The 13,434-nt window shown below is 53.1% G+C and overlaps 1 protein-coding gene across 1 annotated transcript in view; it reads right to left on the bottom strand.

Moving 5' to 3' along the window:
• The window catches only part of SORL1 (sortilin related receptor 1), a 44,736-nt gene that overhangs the window by 23,804 nt on the left and 7,498 nt on the right, over positions 1–13,434 (bottom strand). Inside the window, exons 2-14 of the mRNA XM_027699520.1 lie at positions 11,964–12,080; positions 11,552–11,677; positions 11,235–11,396; positions 10,038–10,105; positions 9,551–9,731; positions 7,592–7,693; positions 6,592–6,761; positions 6,243–6,435; positions 4,550–4,667; positions 3,971–4,044; positions 2,258–2,346; positions 1,967–2,145; positions 1,005–1,191 (exon numbers count right to left, since the gene is read on the bottom strand). Of these exons, the coding sequence (XP_027555321.1) occupies positions 1,005–1,191; positions 1,967–2,145; positions 2,258–2,346; positions 3,971–4,044; positions 4,550–4,667; positions 6,243–6,435; positions 6,592–6,761; positions 7,592–7,693; positions 9,551–9,731; positions 10,038–10,105; positions 11,235–11,396; positions 11,552–11,677; positions 11,964–12,053 (1,739 nt within the window). The 5' untranslated portion in view covers positions 12,054–12,080. The remainder of the gene's footprint in view (positions 1–1,004; positions 1,192–1,966; positions 2,146–2,257; positions 2,347–3,970; positions 4,045–4,549; positions 4,668–6,242; positions 6,436–6,591; positions 6,762–7,591; positions 7,694–9,550; positions 9,732–10,037; positions 10,106–11,234; positions 11,397–11,551; positions 11,678–11,963; positions 12,081–13,434) is intronic.

Genomic DNA, 13,434 nt, shown 5'->3' with positions numbered 1-13,434 from the left:
GTGTAAGGAGGGGACAGGGAGAAGGAAAAAATGCAGCCATGCTATACTATTACTCTGCTCTATTTTTGCACAGAATTTTTAAGCACCCAAAGTGTCTCAGAAGACCATTCACTTATTATCAGCATTTAGCTGCATATGATTTCTCAGAGCCAGACAGGACGTTTCAAGAACATTTTGCAAATAAGCTTGCCAGTGGCTAGGCAGGCTGGGGAAGGTGAGGCAGCAAGGCAGGGCTGAGCCAGAGTGCTCTGAAAACCTGGCTGCAAGCCCCAGTTCTCCTGGCTGGCTTAGGTCACTGCTCTGTCTCTTGGCTTGTGCTGTTGGTAAAAAGGGAGTTACAGTGCGGCTGTTCCTTGGAAAACGCTGTGGAAGGGGTTGTGTCAATCTGATTTTGCAGGGAGCTGCGATTCCAAGGCAGGGATTGGATCCCACCAGCCCTATTCTCAGCCTGCTCATGGTGAGCCAGACTTTGTCTGGGCATCAGACAGGCAGATCTGGGCTCGAGCAGTCTGGTGTGAGCTCCAATGAAAGCCCAGTCCCTGAAAAGCAGTTCACTTTCTAACCCCAAACCTTTGCACCACATTGCCAGAGCGTGTTTCCTAATTCTAACCCAGTATCAGTAATGTGCAAATTGCAGACAAAGTGATACATCAGGGCCAGCTGCACCCTTGGGGCTGAAGGGTCACAAAGGTTTTTGGTGGAGGATCTCTGGATGTGATGGAAAATTGTCCACCATCATTTGAAAGGTGAGGGAGTAACAACACTTTCATGTTCCAGGGAACCTTTCAGAGGCTCCCAAAAGGCTCTAAAGACATTAATTAAGTCTCATGCCCTATCATTAACAAAAGGATGTTTTCAGTCTGTTCAGTTTCCTCCTTGCTATAAAATGAAGCAGCGACACTCAGAGCCACGTAAATTGGATGTTTGTTCACTTTGAGTGATTGGTCACAGATAACTTATCTCAGACTTACAACCCAGACTAAAGGAAATTAACTGGTATTTACCATTCAAAGTCTTCCCTCGTGCAGGAGCAGTTGGAGACCATGACAGGCCTGTCAAAATCCTCTCCATTGAAACAGGTGGCATGAGGAGTCCTCCTCTTGAACACGGTTTTATGCCCCAGCAAACATTCATTGCCTCGCTCGTCAGAGGGTGACCACAGCTTGTAGTCATTCTCTGTGCAAGGGACCCCTAAGAGAAGAAACAAGGTTGGGGTATGGAAAGGTGCAGTCCCTGCAGCCCCCCAGGCAAATAAGCCAAAAGTGTGGGAATCCTGGAGCTGCCACATCTTCAACCCCCCACACCCTGTTTTAAGGCAGTCTCTTGGAAAAACACTCTGGATTTTTCTTCCCCCAGGAGGGCGGGCATCCAGCCCCACACCACAGCAATGCCCTTCCCTTCCCTCTCTGCTCTCCCCTGTCACAAAATGATAGAATTCCTCCAATCTGCAAGGCTCTAGCCCTGTCCCAAAGGAAAAGGCAAAGCCAAGAGCATTCCAGCTCGGAGCGTGCAGCGGCACGCGGTGACAGGAGGCAACAAGCAGCTCTGTGGCAGTGACAGTGAATCTGTGATGCCTCATTTAAATGGAGTCGTTCTGGTTACCAAACAGATCCGTTCCCAACAGAACGTCAGGGGAATCAGTTATAAATTTTAGTCAAGTAAATTCCTCTGCTGGGTTTTACTGTGCTTTGATTAAAATGCTGCCTCGCAATCAAAGCTGAAATGGGTTATAAAACATTCATAGGCACAAGCCTTCAGAAGGAATTTTTCTTTTTTTTTTTCGCTTTTTCCTGTTCAACAAATTCCTCGGGGAGGAGGGAAGGGATACGGGGAGAGCACAGGGAATATGAGTGGTGCCTTCAGCAGCAGTGACACGAGGGACAGAGCACCCAAGCACGGATGGTGGTGCCACAGCCCCTCTGGACACAGCCACCCTCAGCAGTGGCTCTGTCACCTGTCCCCTTACCCAGCACGTCCGTGGTGTTGATCTGCAGGATCAGCCAGCTGTGGCCATTCTCTTTGTAGGAGCCAAAGATGGTGAATATGGTGCTTTTCTCCCCCGGCTCGGTGAGCAGCCCGTACACAAACACCGGCTTCTCCGAGAACGTGAACACCTTCCAGGTCTCCCCTTCGTTTGTGCTGTACCTGTGGAAAGAAGGTTGGGAGAGGTGCCAGGGGCATTTCCTGCCTGCTGCAGGGCACTCTCTCCCATCCCCAGCCTGAGCACCAGGAGCAATCCCTGTGCCCCGACACTTACTTGAGCTGGTCGGTCTCGGTGCCCTGGGCGATGGCCACGAGAATGCCCCCGTGGTCACCCCACGTGTAGTAGTGGGGTCCAGACAGTGCCTGGAAGAGAAACAGTGCTGAGGGGTGATCAGAGCCGTGCTGAGCTAAGGGCAAATGGCTGGAAATCGTGCTTTGTCAGAAAAACACCTCCTGACCTGAGCTGATGTTTCAGTCTGGGCCAAACCAAGTGTCTGGAGGCACCAGAGACTGAAGTGTTTATGGGACAACATCTGCAGATGAGAGCAGCCAGCCCAGTTTCCCTAATAGATGAGTGTAAGAGCTACACTGAGCCCTGGACTCTGCTCCTCCAGCACTGTGTACAGGGAAAGAATCAATGGAAGAAGTGCCATGACATGAAACCAGAGTCCATCGCTCCCCCTCATTTGTCATGTCTGAGAGGCTTTCCCAGCACTTGGCAGCGACTCAATACCTTCTCAAACTGCAGAGAAGTGTTGGTTCTCAGGTTGTGGAAGGTCTTCTGAATGTTCAGACAGAAGTGGGGCCATGGCATGCAGAAACAAGCCCTGGAGACAATTCATACATCCATCCCATGGAAAGGAACTCGTATTTCATGCTCACCTCCACCACAAAACCACCTTTGGTTTCCTATCCAGTGCAGCTCTGGGTGAAAATAGGCAGCATGTCCATGCCTGACTCTGCTCACAGGACGTGCTGTCACGCTTGGGGACATTCTTACACAGGGCACTGGATGCATTGTTTCTTCTCTGTGCTGTGGGACCACACCAGTGATGTGGAGAGCAATGAACCTTCCAGCCTCCTGCTCAACAAAGCTGGGGGGAAGGAGCTGTGTTGCTGCTTCTGAGCTGAGGAACTCCAGTGCTGGGTCGTTCTGCACCTTTGCTCAGGATACAAAGGGCCCAGATCAATGAGGGGCTTGGTGCTGCTCCCTGCGGGTCAGCGCTTCCTCGGCGTGTTTGAGTTGTTCTTCGAGGCAATCCTTTTGAGCCAGGAGAGGCTGGCACCTGAAAGTCTTGGGTTTTGGATACCTGGCTGCAAGGATCCCCATGGCTGCTCCCCAAAGGATTCTGGAGAACCACGGTCACCTTGGCAGCAGCCAGACCCGTGGTGTGTCCCCACCGCCGCTGCAGCTGCCCAGACCTCACCCAGACCACACGGCACTTGCAGGAGGAGAAGGAGGCTGCTTAATTCCCAGGATTAGATAGCTTGCAGATGTTGAAATACCACATTACACTGGCTGCAGAGTGCACAGGCAGACCACAAATACTGCCACAAACCAGAATATCCACTCAGTAAACAGAATCAAACTCCCCATAAACCGAGGGCAACATCCCGTTTTTCTGGAAGGCGCCGGAGCCTCTCCAGACACTCTCACATACAAAGTCCTGGCTGTCAGCCCTATCTAAAAGAGGCCAGATGACCCACACTGAGGGCAAATCCTGCCAGCTGAAAGGGAGAAATAGAGGAGAGAGCTTTCCTGCTTTTAAATCTACCACCTACACCAGGAAGTTCACCTTCAACCAACCCACACCTGGTCCTTCATCTAAATACCATTTTGTCTTGGTTTTAAGGCACATTCAGCACCTTCCTGGTCTTGGATTCACATGGAGGTCACCTTTAATGCTGTTTAAATTTACTGCTGCCAACATTCTACTTGCTCCACCACCACCTTGGCTGAATTGGGTGAGCCTAAGAGCAGCCTTACCTCTCTCCACCTTGCTCCAGCACTGCTTGAGACATAGACATTGGTTTTCCTTGCCATGTTCTTGCCAATGGAGCCTAGGAAAATGGGAGAAATCATTCTTCTTGAGGAATGCAAAGTGATTGCTAAAAATGAAGCCAGAGACTTCCAAAACTATTTTTATCTCTGATTAAGGAGCTGATTTTTCACACTATAAATTAATCCCTTCCAAAGCAAATATTTTAAAGACTATTACATGTTTTAAAAGCAGATGGGGGAAAAAACCCATGGCTGTAAACATGATTAAACAAAAATGTGTGTGTTCTCCAGTAAAAGAGCGAGACAAACAGGAATTTCTGAATCTTCAAGGAACCCTTCACGTGGATCAGGGAAGAGGATCAGAACAGAGCAGGTTTCTCACGTCACTGTGCTGCAGTAAAATGTTCACGCTGTAATTACTGGATGGGGACTGCAGCAGAGAGAAGGGACAGCAGAATGCACAATTTAATTGCATTTTATAACCTGCTTGTACAAACTAGATGCTGCCAAGTTCCTCGTGTCCTGACAACAACCAACCCCAAGCCAAGGGAAGGGGAGCGGTACCGGTGGCGATGATCAGTCCTGGTGCTGACTCCTTGGAGAGAATGGGCATCCTACGGAGCTGGAAATTCAGCAGCTGGCTCAGGCGCTGGGCCAGGTGGAGAGAGCAGCCCTGGGAAAGCTGGGAAAGCAAACCACAGTGGCATTAACCTCCTTCCCACACTTGCCCATGCCCTCGTTCCATGTGGTCACAGAATCACTGCGTGAACAGTCACAGAATCACAGGATGTGCTGAGTTGGAAGGGACCCCCAAGGATCACCAAATCCAATTCCTGGTCCTGCACAGAACCATCCCCAGCAGTCACACCCTGTGCCTGAGAGGATCATTCAAACACTCCTGGAGCTCTGGCAGCCTTGGTGCTGTGCCCACTGCCCTGGGGAGCCTGGTCAGTGCCCAACCACCCTCTGGGGGAAGAACCTTTTGCTGAGATCCAACCTGACCCTGCCCTGACACAACTCCAGCCATTCCCTGGGTCCTGTCCCTGGTCCCCCCAGGGCAGAGCTCAGGGCCTGTCCCTCCTCTGCCCCTCCCCAGGAAGTTGGAACTGCAATGATCTCTCCCTTTAGTCTCCTCTTCTCCAGCTGAACATCCCAAGTGCCCTCAGTGTCTTCACACGGCTTCAAATCAAGGCCCTTCCCCATCCTCGTTGCCTCCTTTGGACACTCTCCAATGGTTCAATACCTTCCTTCCATTGTGTCCCCCCAAACTGCCCCAATATTGAGGTGAGGCCACCCCAGGGCAGAGCAGAGAGGGACAATCCTCTCCCTGGCCCGGCTGGCGACGCTGGGCCTGATGCCCCCCAGGACATGGTGGCCAACTGGCCACCCACCAGGACCCCCAGGGCCTTTTTCTGGCACTGCTTTCCAGCCTCTCATTCCCCACTCTGTCCATCCGTCCCAGGTGCACTCTCCTCTTGGAAAGGACTTCGTGGTGGGATTGATCTTTCAGCCTCTTTCGAAGGTCGCAAAGCACCTCTGAGACCACCACGCCCAACCACCAACCCCGCGCCGCCACCAAAACACCTCCTCGAGCGCCGAGGGCGCTTCTGCCCGCTTTTTGGGGGGGGATTTGCTACCCCTGTGTGGTAGTTTGGCCTAGGCCTTCCTTGGTGATCAGCTTGTAACCAAGGAAGTGCCCAGATTTACCCGGTATTCCCTACGATTTTTACGTAAGCTGGGGTACAAGAAGAAAGGAGGAGACGTCTTTGCTCTCTTTCCTTCCAGTGGCTTTGGAGGTGCAGGTTTCCCTGCTGTTGAGTCTGTCAGCTTGGAGAGTGAGGCCTGGTAAGGCCTTGTCGACCTTGGGAGGCGGAGGCTGCCGGCAGTCGCTCCAGCGGGACTCTCCGTTGTCCCAAGGAGAGTAGTAAGATATTCTTTGCTAATTCTTTTAGTTGATAGACCTTGGGCTACTGATCGGGATATATATATATGTATGTATATATATAATTTTGGTTTTTGTTCTTCCCTTCCCCTTTCCCTTTTCCCTGTGAAATTATATATATATTTCAACTGTACATAACTGTAATATAAGTGTAAATATATATATATATATATATTGCTTTGTCTCTCTCTCGTTTTCGGTTCTTTTGGTTTTTTTCCCCTCTTCTCCCTTGGTTTGGGGGGGGGTGGGATTTCTTGTGGTAAGGTTTGGAGACTTGGCAGGGAGCCAGCTCCAAACCTTATCACCCTGTGCTACCTGGCAGTCGATGTGCTCCCCGTAGTGCGTCTGTGCCGGGGGCTGCAGCAGCTCCCAGGTGCCGCCCTTGTCGAAGGTGATGACGGAGCGCATGTTCTCCTCGCTGAAGGAGCCGTTGAGCAGCGTGGCGATGTACACGCCCCGCACGCCCTCCACGCGGTGGAAGTCTGCGAAGGGCTCGTTGGCAAAGTACCTGGGGATAAAAACACAGAGCTGGCATCACTAAACCATAAACCAGCCTCTGTGTGTCTGGGGACTGTCAGCTCTTCCAATGAACACAGCCAGAAATGACACAGCCCGTGGCCAACGTTCTCGGTCGCCGCAGATCATTGGGTGTGTCCCACGTTACCTGACCAAGGTGTCACTCCCAGCTCCCCCTGGGCTGTAGTAGAGCACGTTTTCTAGAGACAGGGAGAACTTCAGGCCTTCTGCCTCTGAGATGTAGAGGTTGGTCCGGTTGTTGTCGTGGCTGACACACACAAACACCTGGTCCTCCGAGGCATCAGCAACATAATATTCCTTTGGGACACAAATAACAGGCGAGCAGGCTTCGTATGTGTGTGCAGACAGGAAGGGTTTACACATGGGCTGGTTTAGTTTCCTCTTACCTAGCTGAAAGCACTCTTCCCCCCACCCTTTGGTATTTTTTCCACTCAACAAGTAGAAAATCTTCACTTTGTTTTTCTCTTTTGTGTTTCTCCCACAGTGATTCCTGTCCTCTGCCCTGCACAACCCAGTGGCAAAGCCCCCCAGAAGCAGCACTGGGAGCAAAGCCCCACCAGTGATGGATCTGTCTGTCTGGACCCATTGAGGCTGGGGTGCCAAACTGCTCTGTCTGACACCAAGAACTTGCTTCTCGTGCCCTTCTTCACCCTCACCAGCCTGGGGTCACCTCAGCACACCTGGATCATGGATCACAGACCCATGAATCACACCCCCCTGTCTGTCCCCGGGGCATCCTCCCCCTGCAGAGAATTGGGTGCCACAGGCCATGCCAGTGGAGCCAGAGTGTGCTCGGTGACCTTGCACCCCACGCCATGGGACGAGGTAAGGTCCCCAAAAGCAGAGTCAGAGCAGTGGGACCAGCCCCCCTCTGGGTATCTGGGCTTTGCTATGCCAGCCTCCATCCCCAGTGCTGGAGGAAGCTGGCTGACTGTCCAGGTACCACCGTGTAAACCACACAATCACCCTAATGTGGGCTTTCCCTCAGCCAAACCCCCCAGCAGGGTTATATGAGGTCCCTTCCCACTCCTGCAGTGTCTGGTGAAAGGCAGCAAACTGCTGCTGATATTGGAGGGTGTCCTTGGCACGGGAGGGAGAGAGGAGGCTGCTCAGAAAGCACCACTTACCTTAATTGGATGCTTGGTAACGAACTGTGCCACGCGCATCGGCTTGCGGTTGAAGGAAACCCAGAGCTGGACTGAGGGCGGCTCTGAGCTGCCAAGCAAACGCTGTGCAGAGCACAGGGATGTGTTAGGAATGCCTCTCACCCCCCAAATCCCCCTCATCTCCAGAGGCTGCGATAACCCAGTGCCCAGGGCTTCCCCCTCCCTGCACGAGGCCGCTGGGACAATGACGGGACCAGCGCTCCCCACTCGGGGTTTAAACTGCCACAGCCAGTGCTCAGCAAGGAGGCAAACTGCCCTTTCTGGTCAGTCAGGTGGGAGTAAGGAGGCTGGTTTTAATTCCTCTTTTTTCTGCAGAGCAGCCTGTCCTTTCCTTCCTTTTTTTTTTTTTTTTTAAAGATTTGCACAAAATGAAAGGCGCCAGCGCGAAGCCAAAAGAGCAAAAAGCTGGGGGGCAACCTATTTCGTACAGGATGGCAGAACCTGTAAGAACCTAAACCCAGATTTAGGCTCCAAAAATAAGCGGCCTGGTTTTTCCCAGGCTCTCTATCGCTAAGCAACTGTGCCTCCCACGGAAAGGAGCAGAAGTCAGAGCCCTGGGAGCCTCTGCCACCCAGCCTGTCCTTTCCCCAGGGCTGCTCCTGCTGCAGCCCAGGTTTGAGGCAAGTGCCTGATTTCAGACCTGAGACTGTAATTTCCAACTCAGGGGATTGCAGCCAAGCCTCCCTCTGTCTCAGTGTTTCCCACCAGTCTTGCCTTGGGTGGTTTTACTGATGTTTAGTGTAACACCAGTCATTAGAGCTGCAGGGGACAGCAGGACGTGCTTCCCCCTGTGACCCCTGAGTGCTCCAGAAGCAGAAAAAGCTCCAAAGAACCCCCAAATTGAGTTCAAACTCTCCTTGTGCTGCCTGCGAGCCCAGAGGCTTCTCTGCAGAGGCACAAACCACCTCCAGCATTTCACCCAACACCACCAACAAGCCCAGATAAAATCTCCTGCAAACCACAGACCGGGCACAGCGCCAGGGGGCCAGGCCCTGGGAGTTACAGGCTGTACTACCTGCAAGAGAGACTCCTGAGAAACCAAAATTGCTCTGCAAACACGTCCCCTGCCAGTGCTGGGCACCACTGTGCCCACTCAGGTGGTTGGAGGTGACACTGCCTAGGAAACTCGGTGTGGTTCTGCAAGCAGTCACCCCTAAACGGAAAAGGTTCCTTCTTTAAACACTCAGGGGTGGAAAGCAACGCTAGAAAACTGCTCCTTGAATTCTAGAAGGATCAGGACTTTATCCCTCTGGCGTCGTGTTTCAGATCATCTAGAAAGGAGCTGCCCTCAGAGAGAGCACAAACACTTCCTTGCTGTTCTTTCAGGTTTGTCTGAAACTGGTCAAGAACTGTAAAAATTATAGGGGAGCCCTGGCTATAGGGATGCTTTTGCTCACCCACATCCTCTTTTCTTAGGAAAGCAAACTGGAAATCCAGCTTTCTTTCCAGGCTGCAGCACATTAGGCTACTTGGACCCAGTCCACGTTTGATGATAATCTTCTCTGACAAGCGGCCTCCCAACCACGGAGCTGCAGAGCCACATCCCCCCTTCCCCTGCCACCCCCACCCCGAACATCCTTCCCAGGCATCCTGTGGTTTTTCCCCGGGTCCCAGCACTTTGCAGGCTGACCTACTTCTGCCCAGGCTGCCAGGAGGCAGGAGCATGGAAACCCCATTGCTTCGAGTGCCAGGGGCAGGCACTGCTTTGTCCATGGCAGTGAGAGCCCAGGGGGATATGGCAGCTGCAGGCAGCCTGGTGACACCTCTGTGACAAGCCAAATGTGAGGTCTGAAAGCTGTGAGGTGCAGCAGTGAGCAGCATCACCCCTGGCAGACGCTCTTGCCCCGCTGTGGCCGCGGTAGTTCTGTACCAAATCACCAACCCTCCCCCTCAGCAGTGAATTCCTCATGTCACACTCACCACAGACTTGGTTGCAAACATGTATTTGTCCCTGAGCTGGAAGTCTTCCACGTCTTCCAGGATTATTTCCTTGTTTTCCCGGCTCTGGAAGAAGTCGGTGCTGCGGATGACGGTGGAAGCCCCGGAGGGCTCGTGCCGCTCGATGTACACCGTGTTGGGCTTGTCGTAAGGCTCAACCCCCCTGGGGAGGACAAACGAGGCGGTGGTGGCACCTCTGTGCTCACAGAGTGATGCAGAAGGCAGTGGGTGTCCCTTTTCAAGAGGGGAATGTGCAGCACCCCTGGGTGTCTGCGTGGGTGGCTGTTCCTTGTCACCCCGCAGTGCCACATCCCCACAGCGCAGGGTCCCTGCTGGGTGAGGGGAGCAGGGGACAGGGCTGGAGCACGCCTTGGTGCCTGGTTCCTTGCTTTGCACGGGGCAGCAAATGAGGCAAGAGGTGAGGAATGAGAGGAGACAGGAGCTGGGTGTACACGGGTGGGATACGTACCACGAAAAGGACTTCACGTGTTCCTGAATCATTATCCAGGTCTGGCCGAAATCATCGGATTTCCAGAGCTGCAATGACAAAGATGGGATTTGAAATGTCATGTGCAATGACAAAGGTGCCAGTGGGATTAGGACAAAAACAGACCCAACCTCTAAAGAGACCCAATCTCAGGCAGGGCAGACCTGCATCCATCCATCACTAGTCTCATGACTTCTCTTTCTGTGGCAGCTCCTGGAGCAGCAGCAACCTTTCTAGCAGCAGCAGAATAACCCCAACAGAAAAAAACTGTCCTTTAATCTGTCCAGAAGGATTTCCCACTGTCTCTTGACCCCACCTGATTTTACAGTAACTCAGAAATAAAATTAACTTGCTATAATGTCCTTGTGGAGTGCGACGGCAAGGGGAAATATCTGGGCAGAGCTCACACCCCCCTCAGAGGTGAGAAACCCCCAAGCTGAGCGACATGCTGCTGCTGCAAATCTGCAGGCATCAGGAATGTCAAGGTCAAGAGGAGTGATAGGATCTTTTCCTTTTCCTTCTGCCCAGCTCTGACATCCCTGGATGCCTGGAAGGCATCCCAGCACACACCCTGCTATGACCAGACTGGAAACAGCACAGACTGTGTGTGTTTTACCCTGGTTCTTTCACCTCCAGGTTTTCCTTATGCTGCCTGTGTCTACCTGAAGGTGCTGTAACTATTTACAGTCTTTAGCCAATGGCTCCAGGGCAAACAGACGTGTTTGTATTCAGGAAGCAGTTTGTTGTGCCAGGTCCGAAGCCAAACCACATGCCCACATGAAACACTAGCAGAGGTCATCCTGCCTCGGCTGCCAGAGCTCTGGGGAGAGTTGTGACCACGAGATTTGGGGTGATCAACACAGTCAGGAGCAATGTGGATGAAGGAACAGCATGAGTGAAGGAAAAGGGATGGGAAATAAGGCAACCACCCTGGAGGTACTTTATCCTTGCTGCTCCAGAGCCCAGGAACCAGATAGACTGTAGGGAAAGGGGTGTCCTGGCCAATCTGGGACAGCTCTGCATGCAGCAATCCGAGATCAGACACCCTGAACAGTCAAAGCATGAACCCACATGGCCCTGGCACAAGGCAGGGTGACTCTCAGCTGTGGGGGATGTGACAGGCCAGGGGAATGTCACAGAGGCAGGATGCTGGTTTCCCACCTCAGCAGAAGTGCTCACCTGTTTTTTAGGATGAGACCTGTCGAAGCCCAGGAGGAGGTTGGGGTTCCTGCTGTGCAGGAGGAGATCAGCTGCTCTGAAGGGAATGGAGAAGCCCTGAACTGTGTTGCAGAAGTCGGTGGTGATCCAGAGGTACGGGGCGAAGGCGTCCACGAAGATGTACTGGGAGTGGAGGAGCAGACAAGGAAGAGGGAAAGCAGGAGGTCAGAGCAGGGATCACACCAGCAGCCACAAAGGCACACACCCAGGGGAGCCCTTGGGAGGGCAAAGTGTGGAGAAGAAGGATTTGGCTGTCCCAGGTGCCACATCCCCCTCACCCTCTTGTTGTCGGCCGGGCTGTGGTAGAACTGGGCGATGGCCACCTCGCTGCCGTTCCCCCCCTCGAAGCTGAACCTCTCCGAAATCTTCTTAAAGCTCTTCCCATAGTCATAAGACACGTAAACCTGCAATGGAGAAGCCCCAGAGTGAGGAGTGCAAAGTTCTGGTTTCCCTTCTGGCAGATTTGGTAAAAAAATCATCAAGCTACAAGGCGGGGAAGCCTTAGAGATTTCCTGAGCGTGCTTTGAACCCACAGGGCAACACAGGAGATATGGAATTATTTATTTTGTGCCTCTGAACTCAAACTCACAGGCCTTTCTTTTGTTTCAGCAGGTCAGGCTGAAGCTCAGCAGCCACCACCACCCTGCCTGGCCCAAAAGCCCAGAAGGTGCCCCAGGCTGTGTTACTCACATCACTGTTTTTGGGACCCAGCAAAGACAGGCTGTCTCTGGCCAAGGCCACGATCACGTTGCTCTTCTCTCCTGCCCAGTGGACGACCATCTGATTGTGGGAATCGTTGAGGCTGACCTGCAATGCCAAGGAAAAGGGCACCCTGAGCCACAGCCTCGTTCACAGGGACCCTCAGAGAGCAAATACCCGCTTGGAAAACACACAGACTTTGGGGAAACTCATTCAAGGCAGCATCTCTCCTGGACATGTTGGCAGGATGTGCCCAATAAGGTTAGTTTTCCTTTATTCTTCCTCAGAGAAACAGGATTTGGGGGAATGATGAGAATGAAAACTAAAACCAAGGGCTGAGAAGTGTTTTCAAATCCAGGCTGACGAGGCAAAAGTGCCACATGGAAACAAAGTCTCTTCTCTCTGGTGACCAGGGACAGGACCCAGGGAATGGCTGGAGCTGTGTCAGGGAAGTTCAGGTTGGATATTAAGAAAGGTTCTTCCCCCAGAGGGTGGTTGGGCACTGACCAGGCTCCCCAGGGCAGTGGGCACAGAACCAAGGCTGCCAGAGCTCCAGGAGTGTTTGGACAACCCTCTCAGGGACAGGGGGAGATTGTTGGGGTGTCTGTGCAGGGCCAGGAGCTGGACTTGATCTTTGTGGGTCCCTCCCAACTCAGGATACTCTGTGATTCCACCCTGTGTTTCCAGCACACACACAGTCCTGCGTGACCCCGTTATTCCCGGGTGTGTTGTTTCTGGCAGGGCTGTGACAGCTCCGGCCCCAAAGGGCTGGTTTCTATGGGGAAGCTGTGACAGCATCACCACAGCGGGAGCTGGAGGTGCAGGGCAAACCCTCAGGGACTGTCACCAGCAGGCAGGGACTGTCACCAGCAGGCAGAGACAGCCAAGCCTTGCTGGAAAAGCAGCTCAGCAGCGGCCGTAGCTCGGTGCCCCGGCCCCTGGAGCAGAGGACGTGCGTGCCTGAGCCCTCGCACACACCACGGCTCAGCTGATGGCTGGTAACCCCTGAGCTCAGGGCCCTGGGAAGCTGTAAAAATACAGGGATAAGCCCTTCTTAGGCTTGATGCCCTGCGGACCCGCTGACCCCGCGATCAGCAAGGAACGTAGTGAGGGGCTGCTTCAACCTCCACCAGCGCCCGAGTGAAACACTTGGGGAAAAACAAGGTCTTTATTCTAGAAAAAGGGGGGCAAGGCAAAGCAGGAGCCCCCAAATCCCTCTTATGCAATAGGCTCACGTAAGGGGGTGGGGAAAAAAAAATCAAATAAAAAACCACCAGCCAGCAGCCCCCGGGGTTGATGCTCCCGGGGTGGGTGCCCCCGGCTGCAACCCCGCCTGCCCGGGCAGAGATCCCCCCACCGGGCAAACACGGCAGAGATTTAGGTCAGGCAGCAGCACCAGCTACAAAGCGAGGCAGCAGCAGCAGCCCTGCGTGCCCGACGGAAAAAAAAAAAAAGAAAAAAA

The sequence above is a fragment of the Neopelma chrysocephalum genome, unplaced genomic scaffold (assembly GCF_003984885.1).
Source record: "Neopelma chrysocephalum unplaced genomic scaffold, ASM398488v2 Primary Assembly neopelma1_138, whole genome shotgun sequence".
NCBI lineage: Eukaryota > Metazoa > Chordata > Aves > Passeriformes > Pipridae > Neopelma > Neopelma chrysocephalum.
Note: the sequence above shows the minus strand (reverse complement) of the source record. Positions and strands in the feature narration are given on the sequence as shown.